Genomic DNA, 19,097 nt, shown 5'->3' on the forward strand with positions numbered 1-19,097 from the left:
GCGCGCTCACAAACAACAGTGGGCTGCAGGGAAAATAGATATGCAAAAACAAACAAGCCAGGGCCTTGATCAAATCAAGGTTGAGAGTCTCTCTCTCTCTCTCTCTCTCTCTCTCTCTCTCTCTCTCTCTGCCTGTTCTGAGGCAATCATGTGAGTCTTGATAAAATGTGATTTTTTTTCTTCCATGAAAAAGCATGAAATTACAGCAACACTATCGCGGTCTCTCCCCCATTTCATTTCTCTCTTCTGCCCTCCCTCCATCTTGGTCTCCCTCTACATCTTTATCACTCGTTCCCCTGTCCTCATCTCTCCATCGCAGTCCTCTCAATCTTCATTTCTCTCCCATCTCGTCATCCATTTTCCACTACTCTAGTAGTGGCTGGTAGTGTGTGTGTATGTTCTGCACCCTGTCACCTCCTGCCATGGATTGAAGCACAAATTACACAGCACTGCTTCAGATATCAATGCTTCTCATATATATATATAAATATAAATAAGAGAGAGAGAGAGAGAGCGTTTTTAGGAAATCATTTAGCAGTGAGAAGCCTACAGAGAGCTGGATATATACACCGTATATTACAGGGATAGACCACAGCACTGTCATACCAAAACACACACTGTCTAAACGCCAGCGGAAAACAAATATGTTAATAAAGTCTAATCAGGATCTATTCTTCTCACACGCCATTTCTCTTTCTTTTGCTCCTCTATCTTTGCTGGCTGCCATGTCAAGCTAATGCTAAACATCATCAGGTCTCAGCCAGCCACACCCTCAGTCAAGCAGACAGGCAGACACTGTCTACGTCTGGAATGGCACCCTATCCCCTGCATAGTGCACTGCATAGGGATTCATTTGGGACGCAGGCAGACACAGTGGTTATGTGAGAAATGGCGTAGCAGACCGAGACAGGCGAAACAGACAAAGACAGGCGTAGGGGGCTCTGGTCAAAGGTAGTGCACTGCATAGGGAATAGGTTTCCATTTGGGCCGCAAGCAGACACAGTGGCACTGTGAGGAACGGTGGATCGGACAGAGACGGACCCAGACACAGCGGTAGACAGACGGAGAAGCCATGCCCTGCAGAACAACCTTCTGCAGTACCACCAAGCTGCAGCGGGCTAGGCTACATGGGGCTGCTAAAACACTGCAGTCTGGGGAGAAAGGAGGAATTCGAAATGCAGTGGTTTATCAACTAGCACAAAACTGGGCCAGGAGACATCAAAAGGCCTCTCTGTGCCTTTGTAGCGTACACACACACAAATTATGGAAAACACAAACGGGGCGCACACACTTTCTCCAAAAGGCGCTTCCCTCGTTACTAAATGTTGCTAGGCTGGCATTCGAGTTCTGAAGCAGAAACCTTCGGCGGCTGGAAGGAAAACGATGATGGGTGTCTTGAAGGTGATTAGTGGAAAACCTGTCCGTGTTGTGAAAGCCGCATCTCGATGTTGTACACCAGGCAATGACAGGACGTTACAGGCCCAGCAGGGGCCCCGCTAGGGATCCCACAGGACTGGCATCAGATGGAGAAAAAAAACTCACAGAGTAGTCTGCTTCTCAATGGTGGCTGGTGGCACTTCGAAATCGGAGGACGGGCGCATAGTAATGGATTGGAACGGATAGAACGGTATGGTTTCCATGTGTTTGATAGCGCTCCATTCCAGCCATTATTACGAGCTCTACTCCCCTCAACAGCCTCCACTGATTCTGCTGCTCCGTGTACGACACCCGTGTTTCTCAAACTCCTCTCCGTGAGATGTTGCGGATCGGTTTATAAGATAATTATTAACGCCCTAAGTTACAGTAAAGTCCGTTCTACAGAGCTAGGTGTAACGCAAGCGGGCAAAAGAGAAAGAGGGCAAACCCTTTTTTTCTTCTTCGAGAAACCATGTGTTACACAGAATATTGGGCTGAGTAATGAGGTTTGACTTCCAGGCAGAGAAGCACTCTGTTGACGTTGAAGAGTGAAGCTCTCTGCTCTCTAAATAAAACGGAGCCTTCAGCCTTGGTGAGTCTGCCCAAATGATGCAGTTCTGCTAGCTCAAGGGAAGACATGGAATGTTCTATTCAGGTAAGGTATGCAATATTTTGTCAAATGTGTGGTTGGAATGTGAAGTCTTAAATAGCACCATATTCCTAACAACTGCCAATGTGCCACCATTACACTCTTAGAAAAAAGGGTTCCAAAAGGATTCTCCGGCTGTCCCCATTAGGATAACCTTTTTTGGATCCAGGTAGAACCCCTTTTTGGTTCCAGGTAGAACACTTTTGGGTTCAATGTAGAACCCTCTGTGGAAAGTGCTCTACATGGAACACAAAAAGGGATCTATCCGGAACCAAAAAGGGTTCTTCAAAGGGTTCTCTTATGGGGACAGCCGATAGACCCCACTAGATTATTAATAGCACCGTTTGTCCTAAGTGTGTCTGGGCCCTAGTCAAAAGAAGTGCACTATATGGGCAATAGGGTACTATTTGGGAAACAGTCAGGGAGATTCTTAGAACGCTGTGGTCTAGTGAGGTACAGTTTGTAACTCTCTAGCTACCAAGGTTAATTATGGAACATTCTGCAGAGGTGACATGCGTTTAAAAACAAAACACACACACGCGCGCACACACACGCATGCATGCATCCAAGTACACGTGAACACACACATCCACACACGCACACACACAGAACAGCCCCCTACCCTAGGCGGCAGCTGTCATTCTGTCCCGTGGCTGGCAGCCTGTTATAAACCCTTGTTTTATCTGTCACTGCTACAGTATTTAACGAATTAACTCAACCCACAGGCTCCTTCTACAGTATATAACGAACTATCTCAACCCACAGGCTCCTGCTACAGTATTTAACGAACTAACTCAACCCACAGGCTCCTGCTACAGTATTTGCCTATCTAACTCAACCCACAGGCCCCTGCTACAGTATTTGCCTATCTAACTCAACCCACAGGCTCCTGCTACATTATTTGCCTATCTAACTCAACCCACAGGCTCCTGCTACAGTATTTGCCTAACTAACTCAACCCACAGCCTCCTGCTACAGTATTTGCCTATCTAACTCAACCCACAGGCCCCTGCTACAGTATTTGCCTATCTAACTCAACCCCCAGCCTCCTGTACAATACACTTCACTTCAGCCCCCGTTGAAAGGCCAGGATCCTATCTACAATGACTGGAAAGACAGAAGAAATCGGCTGTTCCACATGACAGCCACAGGGCTCTGGTCAAAAGTGGTGCTTATATACAGTGGCAAGAAAAGGTATGTGAACCTTTTGGAAATACTCTGATTTATGCATAAATTGGTCATAACACTTTAACTGATCTTCATCTAATTCCTAACAACAGACAAACACTGTCTGCTTAAACTAATAACACACAAACAATTGTGTCTTTATTGAACACACCGTGTAAACATTCAGAGTGCAGGGTGGGGAAAGCATTTGAACCCTTGGATTTAATGACTGTTTGACCCTCCTTTGGCAGCAATAACTTCAACCAAATGTTTTCGGTAGTTGCGGATCAGACCTGCATAATGGCCAGTAGGAATTTTGGAACATTCCTCTTTACAAAAATGTTTCAGTTCAGCAATATTCTTGGGATGTCTGGTGTGAACTGCTCTCTTGAGGTCATGCAACAGCACCTCATTCGGGTTGAAGTCAGCACTCTGACTGGGCCACTCCAGAAGGTGTATTTCCTTCTGTTGAAGTCATTCTGTTGTTGAATTACTTCTGTGTTTTGGGTCATTGTCCTGTTGGATCAACCAACTTCTGGGTGATGTCCGGTTGAGCTTCAATTGGCGGACAGATAGCCTTACATTCTCCTGCAAAATGTCTTGATAAACTTGGGAAATCTGTCGATGATAGCAAGCTGTCCAGGCCCTGAGGCAGAAAACCAGCCCCAAACCATGATGCTCCCTCCACCATACTTTGCAGTTGGGTTGAGGTTTTTATGTTGGTGTGCTGTGCCTTTTTTCTCCACACATAGTGCTGTGTGTTCCTTCCAAACAACTCAACTGTAGTTTCATCTGTCCACAGAATATTTTGCCAGTAGCGCTGTGGAACATTCTGGTGCTCTTTTGCGAATTTCAGACGTGCAGCAATGTTGTTGTTTTTTTAACAGCAGTGGCTACTTCTGTGGTGTCCTCCCATGAACACTATTATTGTTTAGTGTTTTACATATTGTAGACTCGTCAACAGAGATGTTCCAGAGATTTCTGTACGTTTTTAGCTGACATTCTTCTTGACCAGTTTAGGCCAGGAGCACACTACCTCACACTACCTCACAACACCTCAACTCTCGACTCTGCTGTGGCTAATTATTGGTAATAGGGTTGCAACCGGTAACTTGCCAAAGTTTTCCAAAAATCCTGGTTAGAAGATTCCACATTTCCTGCTTATTCCCTCCTGATTCGGGGCGGCAGGGTAGCCTAGTGGTTAGAGCATTGGACTAGTAACCGAAAGGTTGCAAGTTCGAATCCCCGAGCTGACAAGGTACAAATCTGTTGTTCTGCCCCTGAAGAGGCAGTTAACCTACTGTTCCTAGGCTGTCATTGAAAATAAGAATTTGTTCTTAACTGACTTGCCTAGTAAAATAAAGGTTAAAAAAATAAAAAAAATTGGATAATCTTCCAACCGTGATTTCTGGAGAAAAAAAACGACATTTTTAGAAAGATTTTGCTACCCTAGTTGATAGGTTTGATTAAAAAATATATTTTCATTGCATATTAGATACACATGCCCTACAGTATGAACGTCTTGATATCTTGTATTTACTGTCAAATTCCAAGATGCAACTAAACGTGTGGATACACACGATAATGAGTTATTATAACGTATAAGTATGGTGTTTAATACAGTTGGTGTTTAATGGAATTAGGACATGTGGGTTTCATAGAGAGATAGTAGCAGAAATCCCTGAGCCTCGGGATAGGAGGGTTTAGGGTGTGTCCAAAATGGCAACCTATTCCCATACGGACCCTGGTCAAATGTAGTGCACTATGAAGGAAATAGAGTACCATTTAGGATGCAAGCCCTATTCTCTGTGCTGCAGCTAGCCCTGTTTTCAGACCAGGCAGTTTTTCCAACTAATCTTTCAGCCAAAAGCCGACAAGCTCGCTCTCCAGTTGGTTTTCATTGTTTGACTAAATCATGAATGACTTTGTAATTAAATCTTGATTCCATCATGTTCGCTCCTCGTGCGAATTCTCTGAAATCAGCCGATCCTTCATGGCTTCACATTATGGTTTAACCACGTCTGATTTTTATCGCCTTATGCTCTAATTTCATTTCCGCCTTTCTATCTGCTCTCTCCCTCTTTCTATCGGCTCTCTCCCTCTTTCTATCTGCTCTCTCCCTCTTTCTATCTGCTCTCTCCCTCTTTCTATCTGCTCTCTCCCTCTTTCTATCTGCTCTCTCCCTCTTTCTTTGCTGCTTTTCTTCTTCTTTTTCTCTCCAGGCTATTATCTTCCACTCTTCAATTCAGTTCAATTGAAATGGCTTTAATATCCCCAAAGCCAATGGTTATTGATTGATACCATGGCAAAGATAGCATGCGATACAGGTCTTCAAAATAGGGATCCCTCTCCTCTCCTCTCCTCTCCTCTCCTCTCCTCTCCTCTCCTCTCCTCTCCTCTCCTCTCCTCTCCTCTCCCCTCCCCTCCCCCTCCCCTCCCCTCCCCTCTCCTCTCCTCTCCTCTCCTCTCCTCTCCTCTCCTCTCCCCTCCCCTCCCCTCCCCTCCTCTCCTCTCCCCTCCCCTCCCCTCCCCTCCCCTCCCCTCCCCCCTCCTCTCCTCTCCTCTCCTCTCCTCTCCCCTCCCCTCCCCTCCCCCTCCCCTCCCCTCCCCTCCCCTCCCCTCTCCTCCCCTCTCCTCTCCTCTCCTCTCCTCTCCTCTCCTCTCCTCTCCTCTCCTCTCCTCTCCTCTCCTCTCCTCTCCCCTCCCCTCCCCTCCTCTCCTCTCCTCTCCTCTCCCCTCCCCTCCCCTCCCCTCCCCTCCTCTCCTCTCCTCTCCCCTCCCCCCCCCCCCTCCCCTCCTCTCCTCTCCTCTCCCCTCCTCTCCTCTCCTCTCCCCTCCCCTCCCCTCCCCTCCCTCTCCTCTCCTCTCCTCTCCTCTCCTCTCCCCTCCCCTCCCCTCCCCTCTCCTCCCCTCTCCTCTCCTCTCCTCTCCTCTCCCCTCCCTGATGAAATGATCAGCCTGTAGACAGCGGAGGATGTTGTTATTGGGACACCTGACCCCCCCGCATAAGACCAGCATGTTTTTCGTCACATTCACTTAAAACAAAGAATTCAGTGTAGTCTGATGCAGTCTTATCTCTGTCATAGCAGCTCTTGTTCTATCTAATGCAACGCATACGCCTGAAACACACATACACACACTGGTACACACGCGTCCCAACAAATACACGCATGCACACACCACACATACGTACAAATATAAAATGGGGTCCGGAATATCTTGTGCTGCTTAAAATGTAACCTATAAATGTAACCTATAAATGTAACCTATATGTAACCTATATGTAACCTATAAATGTAACCTATAAATGTAACCTATAAATGTAACCTATAAATGTAACCTATAAATGTAACCTATATTTAACTAGGCAAGTCAGTTAAGAGCAAATTCTTATGTACAATGACGGGCCTACACCGGCGACGCTGGGACAATTGTGCGCCACCCTATGGGACTCCCAATCACGGCCGGATGTGATACAGCCTGGATTCGAACCAGGGTGCATTTGACCTCTGGGCCGCTCGGGAGCCCAAATTGACACCCTTGATAGAGATGAGCAAAGAATACTGTATAAAAATAAATCATTCAAATACGACGCTATATTGTATGCTCAAAAATAGCTCAGAGAAAGAGATTTTGTTCAACAAGTAATATTTCTTTCCTAAAAAAGATACGGGTCAATATTATTTGATATTAATTCGTGTTTTCAATGCCTTTCGATATCTCACCTTGCGAGGATAACAGCACTGGGCCTTTTTCAAAAAATGTTTTATGAGTTGGAGAACGTCTGCATGTATGTAAACATCTGTCTAGGTAAACCATTAGTGAGGATCATACACACAACTAAAGGACAACATGGGATGAAACTGCCGTTCCTCACAATAACATGGCAGCTCTTAAGATTGTTCAATTCAAGCCACAGGCTTTCAATGGGTTTCAGGTTCAGAGACTGAGATGGCCGTTGCAAAATGCAGATTTTGTGGCAAATATAACCATTTCTTTGTGGATGTGGATGTTGATGTGTAATTGGGGTTATTGTCTTCCTGGAAGATCCACAAAGTTTGTCCTGGTACTGGATAAAGTTCATGATGCCGTTGACCTCAACAAGGGCACCCAGGACCAGTGGAGGCAAAATTGCCCCATATCATCAACAATCCGCCACCATGTTTTACAGTAGGTATGGGGTTATTTTCGGGCTCATGCGTTCTCATTTCGATGACAAACCCACCACTGGTGTGCGAGGCCACAGAGCTCTATTTTCAGGTCAACTGACCAAAACACCGGTTCCAATCCAACTGCCAATGCTGCTAAGCAAACTCTAGGAGTTTGTTGTATGACATGAAAATAGGTATTTTTGAGCATACAGTATAGTATTTGAATTACTTATTTTTTAAATTCATTTTTGCTCATCTTTATCAAAGGTGTCAATCATTTCGGACCCCAATTTACATGCACATGCGTGCGCGCACACAACATCCATCTTTCCTTTTCAGATGACGAGATGAGCATGATTGACAATCCTGCAATGGGTTGATGGCATATCACGGCCATATGTTAGACCCTGTTAATGCCACTCGAAATTACATGGCTGCCATTATGTTGTTTTTATGCGGCCTCGTCTTCAGCCTCACACCACCAAAATTGTCTGCGTCTCAAATGGCAGCCTATTTAGTGCACTACTTTTTAAAACTTTTTTAAAAATTTTCCCCCTTTTTCCCCCCCCAATTTCGTGGTATCCAATTGTTTAGTAGCTACTATCTTGTCTCATCGCTACAACTCCCGTACGGGCTCGGGAGAGACGAAGGTTGAAAGTCATGCGTCCTCCGATACACAACACAACCAAGCCGCACTGCTTCTTAACACAGCGCCATCCAACCCGGAAGCCAGCCGCACCAATGTGTCGGAGGAAACACCGTGCACCTGGCAACCTTGGTTAGCGCTCACTGCACCCGGCCCGCCACAGGAGTCGCTGGTGCGCGATGAGACAAGGATTTCCCTACTGGCCAAACCCTCCCTAACCCGGACGATGCTAGGCCAATTGTGCGTCGCCCCACGGACCTCGCGGTCGCGGACGGTTACGACAGAGCCTGGGTGCGAACCCAGAGTCTCTGGTGGCACAGCTGGCGCTGCAGTACAGCACCCTGAACCACTGCGCCACCCGGGAGGCCCTGTGCACTACTTTTAACCAAAATATATAGGGAATCGGGTGCCACTTGGGAATCGTCCAATGAGTTCTATTCCACCAGGATGAGGATGGCACATTGGCCTATCATAAACTGTGAGGGGAGGTCAGGGCTGCTGTGTGCTGAACACTAGGACAGTGTCCCTAATGGCACCCCATTCATTATGTAGTGCACTACTTTTGACCAGAGCCCTCCTATTCTTCCTCCTCCTCTTCCTCCCCATCAACCTCAATATAGAGTGATACAGACAATGTAATGTCATTGCACCGTAAGTAGATCTGTGCTGTGCAGTAGGCAGGGAGCCACGCAGACCAACTCAGTCCACGGTAACTGGGTTCGAGGTTAAATCTCATGGTCCTGTGCTTTCTCACGGGCTAGATCAAGCGGAACACTCTGCCTCTCTCTCTCTCTCTCTCTCTCTCTCTCTCTGTCTCCCTGACAGCCTGTGACAAGCTCACCCAGGGCTCAGCTGAAAAAATACCAACACCCACAGACACACTGCTCCCTCAGTTTCTCTGTCTCTCTTACCCTCTGTGTCTTTATCTATTTCGCTCTCGCTCGCTCTCTCTCTTACCCACTCTGTCTATCTATTTATCTATTGCTCTCTCTCTCCCTCTCTCTCTCATCCTCTGTCTTTATCTATTGCTCTCTCTCTCCCCATCTAATTCTGTTCGATTTCACTCTTTCTTCCCCTCTCTGAACCCCATCTCTACTCCTCTCCTCCCATTCTCTCCTCTGTCTTATTCTCTCCTCCCCTCCTCATGTATCCTCCCATTCTCTCCTATCTTTCCCATTTCAAGCCTGGGGCATCTCATCTCTATCTCTTGTCCACTCTTATTTGCACACACTCACTCCAATATATGTTCATCTCATATACAGTACAGTACAGTTCTCTCTCTCTCTCTCTCTCTCTCTCTCTCTCTCTCTCTCTCTCTCTCTCTCTCTCTCTCTCTCTCTCTCTCTCCCTCTCTCCCTCTCCCTCTCCCTCTCTCTCTCTCTCTCTCTCCCTCTCCCTCTCTCTCTCTCTCCCTCTCTCCCTCTCTCCCTCTCTCCCTCTCTCCCATTCAGTCACAGACACATTGCTGCATCTCCAGAGGGCTAGTGAGTAGTGTGGTTGGAGCTGGTCCTGGGTCAGAGCCCAGTGGATGGCCAGTCTCAGTCCCAGGATTAATTACCTTACTGTGGGTTATTTACCTTGGACCTTACCTGGCCCTCCCAACAGGCCTTGGTCCTCGCCACTGGAGGATTCATCACCATCACCCCACCTGCATTATCTTCTCTCTGGAACACTGACTCACTGAATTTCCCATAGGGCTCTAGTCAAAAGTAGTGCACTAGTTAGGGAATAGGGTGCCATTTTGGATGCAGACACTGACTTCCTGACTCACGGACTCTATGAAACCAACCAACCTGACCAAATGACTGTTATAACCTGGACCACCGTCTCTAAACAAGACCACATTCTCTAAACCAGACCACATTCTCTAAACCAGACCACATTCTATAAACCGGAATTCTCTAAACAGGACCACATTCTATAAACCGGACCACATTCTCTAAACCGGACCACATTCTCCAAACCGGACTACATTCTCCACATTCTATAAACCGGACCACATTCCCTAAACCGGACCACATTCCCTAAACCGGAATTCTAACCTGGACCACCGTCTCTAACCACATTCTACAACCCTTGTCCCATTCTCTAAACCGGCCCACATTCTCCAAACCGGACCACATTCTCCAAACCGGACCACATTCTATAAACAGGACCACATTCTCTAAACCGGACCACATTCTCTAAACCAGGCCACATTTTCTAAACCGGACCACATTCTCTAAACAGGACCACATTCTCTAAACTGGACCACATTCTCTAAACTGGACCACATTCTCTAAACCGGACCACATTCTCTAAACCGGACCACATTCTATAAACAGGACCACATTCTATAAACTGGACCACATTCTATAAACCGGGAACACATTCTCTAAACCGGAATTCTCTAAACAGGACCACATTCTCTAAACCGGACCACATTCTATAAAACGGACCACATTCTATAAACCGGAACACATTCTCTAAACCGGAACACATTCTCTAAACCGGAACACATTCTATAAACCGGAACACATTCTCTAAACCGGACCACATTCTATAAACCGGAACACATTCTCTAAACCGGAACACATTCTATAAACCGGAACACATTCTCTAAACCGGAACACATTCTCTAAACAGGACCACATTCTCTAAACAGGACCTCATTCTCTAAACCAGACCACATTCTCTAAACCGGACCACGGACCAACATGATGATACACAAACAATATCTTGTATAATTGTTAAACAGGTCTATAACTTTAAAAAAAAAATATATATATATATATATATAGATATATATATATATATATATATATATATATATATATATATTCCCCCCCTAACAGTTCCACAAGGCCGATCAGAAGCAGGTACTACCTACTACCCGCTACAAGACCATGGTGCTTGCCTACGGAGCTGTGAGGGGAACGGCACCTCAGTACCTCCAGGCTCTGATCAGGCCCTACACCCAAACAAGGGCACTGCGTTCATCCACCTCTGGCCTGCTCGCCTCCCTACCACTGAGGAAGTACAGTTCCCGCTCAGCCCAGTCAAAACTGTTCGCTGCTCTGGCCCCCCAATGGTGGAACAAACTCCCTCATGACGCCAGGACAGCGGAGTCAATCACCACCTTCCGGAGACACCTGAAACCCCACCTCTTTAAGGAATACCTAGGATAGGATAAAGTAATCCTTCTCACCCCCCTTAAAAGACCTAGATGCACTATTGTAAAGTGGCTGTTCCACTGGATGTCATAAGGTGAAAGCACCAATTTGTAAGTCGCTCTGGATAAGAGCGTCTGCTAAATGACTTAAATGTAAATGTAAATGTACCTCGGTGAGGTGTGGGTTGGGGTTGAAGCCACACTGGTTGCACACCGTGGATCGGCACTGAGTGCAGGTGCTGCAGTTTGGCTGGTTGTCCTCCGTGGTGCCCGTCAGGTCGGCCGTCTTACAGACGGGGCACAGCTTGCTGCTGGGCATGGGGGCGATCTGGGGCACGGAGTAGGGTGAGGTGGGGGTGACGGCGGGGGACACCGATGGGGACCGTCCTGTCCTGCTACTACCCACGTCCACCTGGAGGTTCTTGCGGGCGACGTGGCTCTGACCCTGCTGCTCCCTCTGGGAGGCCAGGCGGTCCCCCGTCCCAGGCCCAGTCTGGACCCCCGCCTTGGGCCCGGACCCAGGGTCTGTCTGGGGGAGTTTTCCAGAGATGCTGTGGAGGACAGACACACGTTAGACTCTCGTTAGAGGATGTTACGTTACACCTCAGAAAAACAGGCCTTTTGGGGGTCAAAAATTGAACTGAAACCTCTTAAAGTGTTAAACAGGGAGCAATGATTTTGAATATTTACATTTACATTTACATTTAAGTCATTTAGCAGACGCTCTTATCCAGAGCGACTTACAAATTGGTGCTTTCACCTTATGACATCCAGTGGAACAGCCACTTTACAATAGTGCATCTAGGTCTTTTAAGGGGGGGGGGGGGGGTGAGAAGGATTACTTTATCCTATCCTAGGTATACAACATTTAAACATATCTATTTATTTGGTCATGAATCCTGAATGAAAGGGTTTGCAAGTTGCCAATTTGCTTTGGCCAATACCAATATGGGCACGAAAAATGAAAGACTGTGTGAGCTGGAGAAATGGTCTGTTTTCTCCTGGTGAGATAAGAGGAGAACAGCGTTTGGCTCCTTCAAAGAGCGGTGAATGTTTTTTTTCCCTTTCTGCTTCACTGCTTCCTCTTCCTCGCCCACAGTTTTCAGCCTTCTGACCCCCTGGCAGTGGAAAAGACAGGCTGAGTCTCACATGGCACCCTATTCCCTATATAGTGCACTACTTTTGACCAGAGCCCAGGTCATAAATAGTGCACTAAATAGGGAATAGGGTGCCATTTTAGGCACAGCCTCAGTTTCCCCTACAGCATAGTAGCTCTAGAGATGGAAGGAAGAAGTAGGCAACTGGACAAAACACTCGCCCTCTCCATCACACACACACCACACACACCTCACCAACCCCGCGGGTCCGCTGAGTACTGAACCAAGCATGCATACATGTAATTCAAGTAGTGGTTTGTGTTGAGTCTATATGGAATAAATGTGCTGGTGTCTGCAGCCTATGAGAGGTTTAGATAAGATTGAGTCTTGGGTATGGAAAATGCCTTTCCGGTGACTTGTCTCTGTGGACTTAACGCCGTTAAGAAGAAAAGACGAGAGGAGAAGGTGGTTTAAATCAGACGTTAGCAGCACTAACAACTTCCCCTCTTGTCTCTTTTTCTCTTCCCCCAATCCACCCTCTCTGCCCCGCAGACACCCGCCCACGGATTGGCTACAGCAATTCAAACAGAAGTCCTAGCATTCTGCTTCCCTGTCAGAACAAGCCACGCTACGCAGGCCTTTGTTTTCGATGCGCACGTCTTCTTCAAAGTCCAGGAGCCTCCTTCAGTAGTCAAGACTCTGTTCGGCAGCACACCACTTCCAAGAGCGGGAGAAGGAGATGGAAATGAGGGAAGAGGAGAATGAAAATAGAACTGTTTGTGACAGTGAGTCACTGAAGACGGGCTGAGCAGAGTGGAGCAGAGCAGCATGTTGTGAAGCCGCGCTCAACTCGCCCGTTTTTCCGCTCTCACTCTCTCTCTCTAGGAACCGTTCTGTTCACCTAAGACCTGCTCACAGAAACACTAGCACTAGAAAAGGCTTGACAAGAAGTCTCCTCGACAAAGTCTTCCTGGCGGTGTGCCAATAGGATCCGTAATAATGAGCCGAATGAAAAGGAGCTGAGCGAGGCTCCCGGGTCACATCAAATATACATCTACGAGATGCATAATGTCTTATTAGAAGAGCGCCAAGCATGTTGTTCTACATGGGGCAAAAGTGCCCATCATGGTAGTAATACTGGCCATCAGCGATCACCGTTCAACTCGCGGAAAACGATTGCATTTCTCCATTCCATCGTTCACAACTTTTATTACTAACAACTGCAACTAGTTTGGAAAGGGGTCAAATGAAGCAGCGTTAAAAAATATATGTTTGGTGGCAACTAAAATGTTTTTTATTTGGGTTCAAAACCTATCGTTTCTGCTAATGAAGGCTTGTAGAGTGGAATCCCCTGTGGTCCTGACAAAGCCCAAGCCTCAGGCGTTAAACAAACAAAGCCCAAACCTCAGGCGATAGACAAACAATCCCAAACGCACACACACACACACACACACACCAGGCATTAAAACCAAACGGCAGGAAGCCACGAGTGGGATAGCAGCGCTCTATGGGATAGATCTCCCCATCCACCTCTTCAAAACAACCTCTTCAGACGCTTTCATCCACCAGTGAACAGCACTCTGTTGAAAGCAAAGCACCTTGGGATTTTGCATCTGTTGTTATTAAGCAATAAGAGGAAAGGCAGGTGGTTTGCTTTATCCCAGAGTGAAAAGCATAAATGCTTGGTGCAACTCTCCTCTCCGATAAGCGTCGCTCTGAGTCTGGTGCCAGTGGAAGTGAGTAGGAAGCAGAGCCTTTTGTTGGTGTGCGGTTAGAGCGAGAGAGCTAGGCTCTGAACCACCGTGCCAAATACCAATGTCAGAGACGAGCAAGTGAACAGCGTTTGCTTACCTACACAGCTCAACAACGCATCCGCAGTAGGCCTACCGATGTACAGTGTGTACAGCAATTACATTCAGTGAAGGCTACTATAGAACACAACATTCTGAGTACAGACAGATATCTATGTTCTCAGCCATTACAAATGAATCCACAGCATGCAGTGTATCCTCTCAGTACGGAGGCCTCTCCACTGCACATTTTCAACGCAGATAGTACTAGAATCATATAGGCCATTTAGCAGAAACCTTTATTCAAAGCACTTTACAATCATGCGTGCATACGTTTTTTTGTATGGGTGGCCCCAGCGGGAATCGAACCCACAATCCAGGCGCCACGCTCTACCAACTGAGCCACATGGAAAATTAGGCCAAGACACAATTCCAGGCACGGACAGATATTCAGACACTGTCGAAGGTACAACCACACCTGCTGTACTCAGCACACAGAGCTCCTCCGTGAAGAGACAGACGGCGCTGACCTCCTCAGAACCAACACAGGGCTGTGCTCACTAATGGCGCTTCATGTGGGACCTTTTAGCAGTGAATTATTCCAATCTATACGCAATATATATTGAAATAAATGGACAGGCAATTACCATTTCCTTCATGAACATGGTCAGTGGCAGGGAACTCAATATTTCAGCAGCAGGAGATGGTGCTGGGGTGTCTCTCAAATGTAACCCTATTCCCCTTTATAGTGCACTCCTTTTGACTCATAGGTCCTGAAAGTAGTGCACTATATAGGGAATAGTGTGCCGGTGGAGAAGCAGACCGGGTTTCTCTGACTCCCTCCCATCTTTCTCCTGATAGAGGTAATAGTCTGGAGAAAATCTCACACCCCAGAGAGTTTCTTAGTTTGTACATAGATTTACATCATCCCCTCTGTCTTCTACTGGAAGGGAAATGGCTAGCCAGCTGAGAGTGAGAATTAGATTGTCTGTCTCTGTGTGTGTGTGTGTGTGTGTGTGTGTGTGTGTGTGTGTGTGTGTGTGTGTGTGCATTTGTTTAACAAAGACACTCAGACACTGCATGACATTCCTACTCAAATGTTGTGTGTGTGCGTGCGTGCATGTGCGTGCGTGCTCGTGTGTATGGGTGCTTGCATGCGTGCGTGCGTGCATGTGTGTGCGCGTGTGCGGTGTGTGTATGTGTGCACGAGGAAGAGGGATAAGTAGGAACGTAAGAGTGAATGTAATATGTGTGCACAACATGTTCATTATTGTGAAGGCTCTCAGTTCCAAATATCCGTGTACTGTATGTTTGTGAGATTCCATGGCAGTAAACTGGGAGTACATACATAAGCATTTATGATACAACAACCACCTATCATCACTATCAGTTTGATCAAGTCAACCACTGATGCTCTTTTTACTGTGGGAACAACACCATGGATCATTCAGAGACAAGGTGAAACATCACAAAGGATAAATCACAGTAGGGAAGAGATTGTGTGTTTATCACAAATGGCCCCCTGTTCCCTTTATGGGACCATTGAGCTCTCGTCAAAAGTAGTGCCACTATATAGGGAATAGGGGGCCATTGGGCCCTGGTCAAAAGTAGTGCACAAGAATAGGTAATAGGGGGCCATTTGGGATGCATCATGATGAATGAATCGCCTGGTCTTGGCCACGTCTGGGGTTTGGGAGCCATTGTGAAAATATGCCATTATTTCATTATAATATTTTGAATGTGCCATTATTCCAAAACATGTCAATATCTGCAAGTAATATAGATCTTGATCCAAGGCAACGATGTGGCCAAGATTGCAGGGAGGGAGCCATTTCCCTGAGCTTTTCTATCACCTAGGTGGCAGTGCAATGAAAAATATCGCAGAATGACTACAGGACTATGATGGGGTCCGCGGTACCCTATTCCATATTTAGTACACTACTTTTGACCAAGGACCATAGGGCTCTGGTCAAAAGTAGTGCACTATATAGGGCACAGGGTGCCATTTGGGACATATTCTGTGCCTGTCTGCACATTCCAAGCTGACCCATGACCCTCTGTGGATGCACAAATGGCAGGGATATTCCTGTGGAAATCCGAAATGGGACCCTAGACTCTATATAGTGGCCTGCTTTTGACATGGGTCCATAGCAGTGCAGTGCACCATAGTAGAAATAGGGTGCCATTTCAGACACAGGTCTTTAACACAAACCAACTCAGAATAATTAGATGGACCCTGGTCAAAAGTAGTGCACCATTTGGGATGCAAATAATCCTCAACGGTCATCATCAAATCTGTCTGATTGCATACTGCGGATCAATGACGAACCAACCAAGCAGCCATGATTGAAAGGACAATCACGTGACCGGGTGTCTGATCCATTAGGCAACGTATGAGTCGCAAATGGAACCCTATTCCCTGTGGGACCCTGGTCAAAAGTAGTGCACTATATAGGGAATATATGGGACATGGATTTAGGTCTCACCTCTGTTAGGCAGTTTGTCGGGAATGTGAGACGAAGATAGCAATGAGCCTTTAAAACCACCTACAGTTTTTTTTAATGAAACATGGTAATGGGTTTCTATCTCTCTCGCCCTCTCTCCCTACCTCTCTCCTTTCTCTCTCTCCAGAGAGACGGCTACACACATATATGTTGCAGTCTCACACCGATTGATTTGCCATGGGCTATTGGCTGAGATATCACCATAAAACATAGCCACGGAAAATGCAGAGCGAACAGCACCAACCGTCGAACCCATCTGTGGTTGTCACAGGCTGGGTGATTTGTGATGTACATGTGGCACCACCCAGAGAGACAGAAATGCACCCATATGCGAGGAGGAATCTGAATTGACGTTCACAGAATTCACCTACTGCACATGCAGAAATAGGCATACATACCGCCTGGACTAGCCTCCAGTGATCCAGAGGGTGTACTTCACTGAAGGAAAGGGGCCCATAGGATTGTTTTGGGGGGGGGGGGGGGGGGATACCCTGGAGGTCCCCCACCCCCAGATGTCATAAGCCATGGCAAAAAAAAACACACAAAAATGACAGGGGAATTTCTTGTAGCCTCATGGCAAGATGTGTAGAACACCAGGAAATTTGCTTTAAAAATCAGAATTTTCTCAGCCTCATCGCAAAATGTGTAGAATAGCATGAGATTAGCTATACAACTGAAAATGTTTCTCTCTGCCCCATGGCAATATGTGTAGAAATGCAGGAAATGAGCTTTCAAACAGCAAGATTTTCGCTCAGCCTCATGGCAAAGCGTGTAGAATAGCATGGTGTTAGCTATACAACAGCACATTTTTCTCTTTGCAACATAGCAAAATGTGTAGAGTTGTAGAAAGTTAGCTGTTTGTTTCCCCCAAAATCACATATATAAATGATATATATTTACACACAACTGCGACTAAAAGTATGTGGACACCTGCTCACCGAACATCTCACTTCAAAATCATGGGCATTAATATGGAGTTGGTCCCTGTTGCTGCTATAACAGCCTCCACTCTTCTGGGAAGGCTTTCCACGAGATGTTGGACAATTGCTGCGGGAACTTGCTTCCATTCAGCTACAAGAGCATTAGTGAGGTCGGGCACTGATGTTGGGTGATTAGGCCTGGCTCGCAGTCTGTGTTTTAATTCATCCCAAAGGTGTTTGATGAGGTTGAGGTCAGAGCTCTGTGCAGGCCAGTCAAGTTCTTCCACACCGATCTGTACAAACAAGCATTGTCGTGCTGAAACAGGAAAGGGCCTTCCCCAAATTGCTTCCACAAAGCTGGAAGCACAGAATCGTCTAAAATGTAATTGTATGTTGTAGCGTTAAGATTTCCCTTCACTGGCACTAAGGGGCCTAGCCCAAACCATTATTCCTCCTCCACCAAACTTTAGAGTTGGCACTATGCATTGGGGCAGGTAGCGTTCTCCTGGCATCTGTCCAACCCAGATTTGTCCGTCGGACTGCCAGATAGTGAAGCATCACTCCAGAGAACGCGTTTCCACTGCTCCAGATTCCAAAGGCGGGTTTCAATGCTCGGACATTGAAACCCATTTCATGAATCTCCCGACGAACAGGTTGCTTCCAGAGGCAGTTTGGTAGTGAGTGTTGCAACGGACAGATGATATTTACGTGCTACGCGCTTCAGCACTCGGTGGTCCCGTTCTGTGAACTTGTGTGGGCTACCACTTCGCTGCTGAGCCGTTGTTGCTCCTAGAAATTTCCACTTCAAAATAACAACAATTTTAAGAACTGGAAAGGTGGCATCCTACAACGGTGCTACATTGAAAGTCACTGAGCTCTTCAGTAAGGCCATTCTACTGCCAACGTTTGGAAATGTGCTCTATTTAATAAACCGGTCAGCAATGGGTGTGGCTGAAATAGCCGAATCCACTAATTTGAAGTGGTGTCCACACACACACACACACACATATCTATATATATACACAGTACGAGTCAAACGTTTGGACATGCCTACTCATTCAAGGGTTTTTCTTTCTTTCTTTTTTATTTTCTACGTTGTAGAATAATGGTGAAGACATAACAACTATGAAATAACACATATGGAATCATGTAGTAACCAAAAAGGTATTAAACAAATCAAAATATATTTTATATTTGAGATTCTTCAAAGTAGCCACCCTTTGCCTTGATGACAGTTTTGCACACTCTTGGCATTCTCTCAACCAGCTTCATGGGGTATTCACCTGGAATGCATTTCAATTAACAGGTATGCCTTGTTAAAAGTTAATTTGTGGAATGTATTTCCTTCTTAATGCGTTTGAGCCAATCAGTTGTGTTGTGACAAGGTAGAGGTGATATACAGAAGATAGCCCTATTTGGTAAAAGACCAAGTGTTTTCTTCAAGTGCAGTCACAAAAACCATCAAGCGTTATGATGAAACTTGCTCTCATGAGGACTGCCACAGGAAAGAAAGACCCAGAGTTACCCCTGCTGCAGAGGACAAGTTCATTAGAGTTAACTGCACCTCAGATTGCAGCCCAAATAAATGCTTCACAGAGTTGAAGTA

General features: G+C 46.4%; 1 protein-coding gene across 1 annotated transcript in view; it reads right to left on the reverse strand.

The window, feature by feature from the left end:
- Positions 1-19,097, reverse strand: part of LOC115142727 (protein bassoon-like) — an 81,786-nt gene that overhangs the window by 58,875 nt on the left and 3,814 nt on the right. Inside the window, exon 2 of the mRNA XM_065000711.1 lies at positions 11,350-11,731. Coding sequence (XP_064856783.1) covers positions 11,350-11,731 — 382 coding nt within the window. The remainder of the gene's footprint in view (positions 1-11,349; positions 11,732-19,097) is intronic.

This window comes from Oncorhynchus nerka, linkage group LG15 (assembly GCF_034236695.1).
Source record: "Oncorhynchus nerka isolate Pitt River linkage group LG15, Oner_Uvic_2.0, whole genome shotgun sequence".
In the NCBI taxonomy this organism is placed as follows: domain Eukaryota; kingdom Metazoa; phylum Chordata; class Actinopteri; order Salmoniformes; family Salmonidae; genus Oncorhynchus; species Oncorhynchus nerka.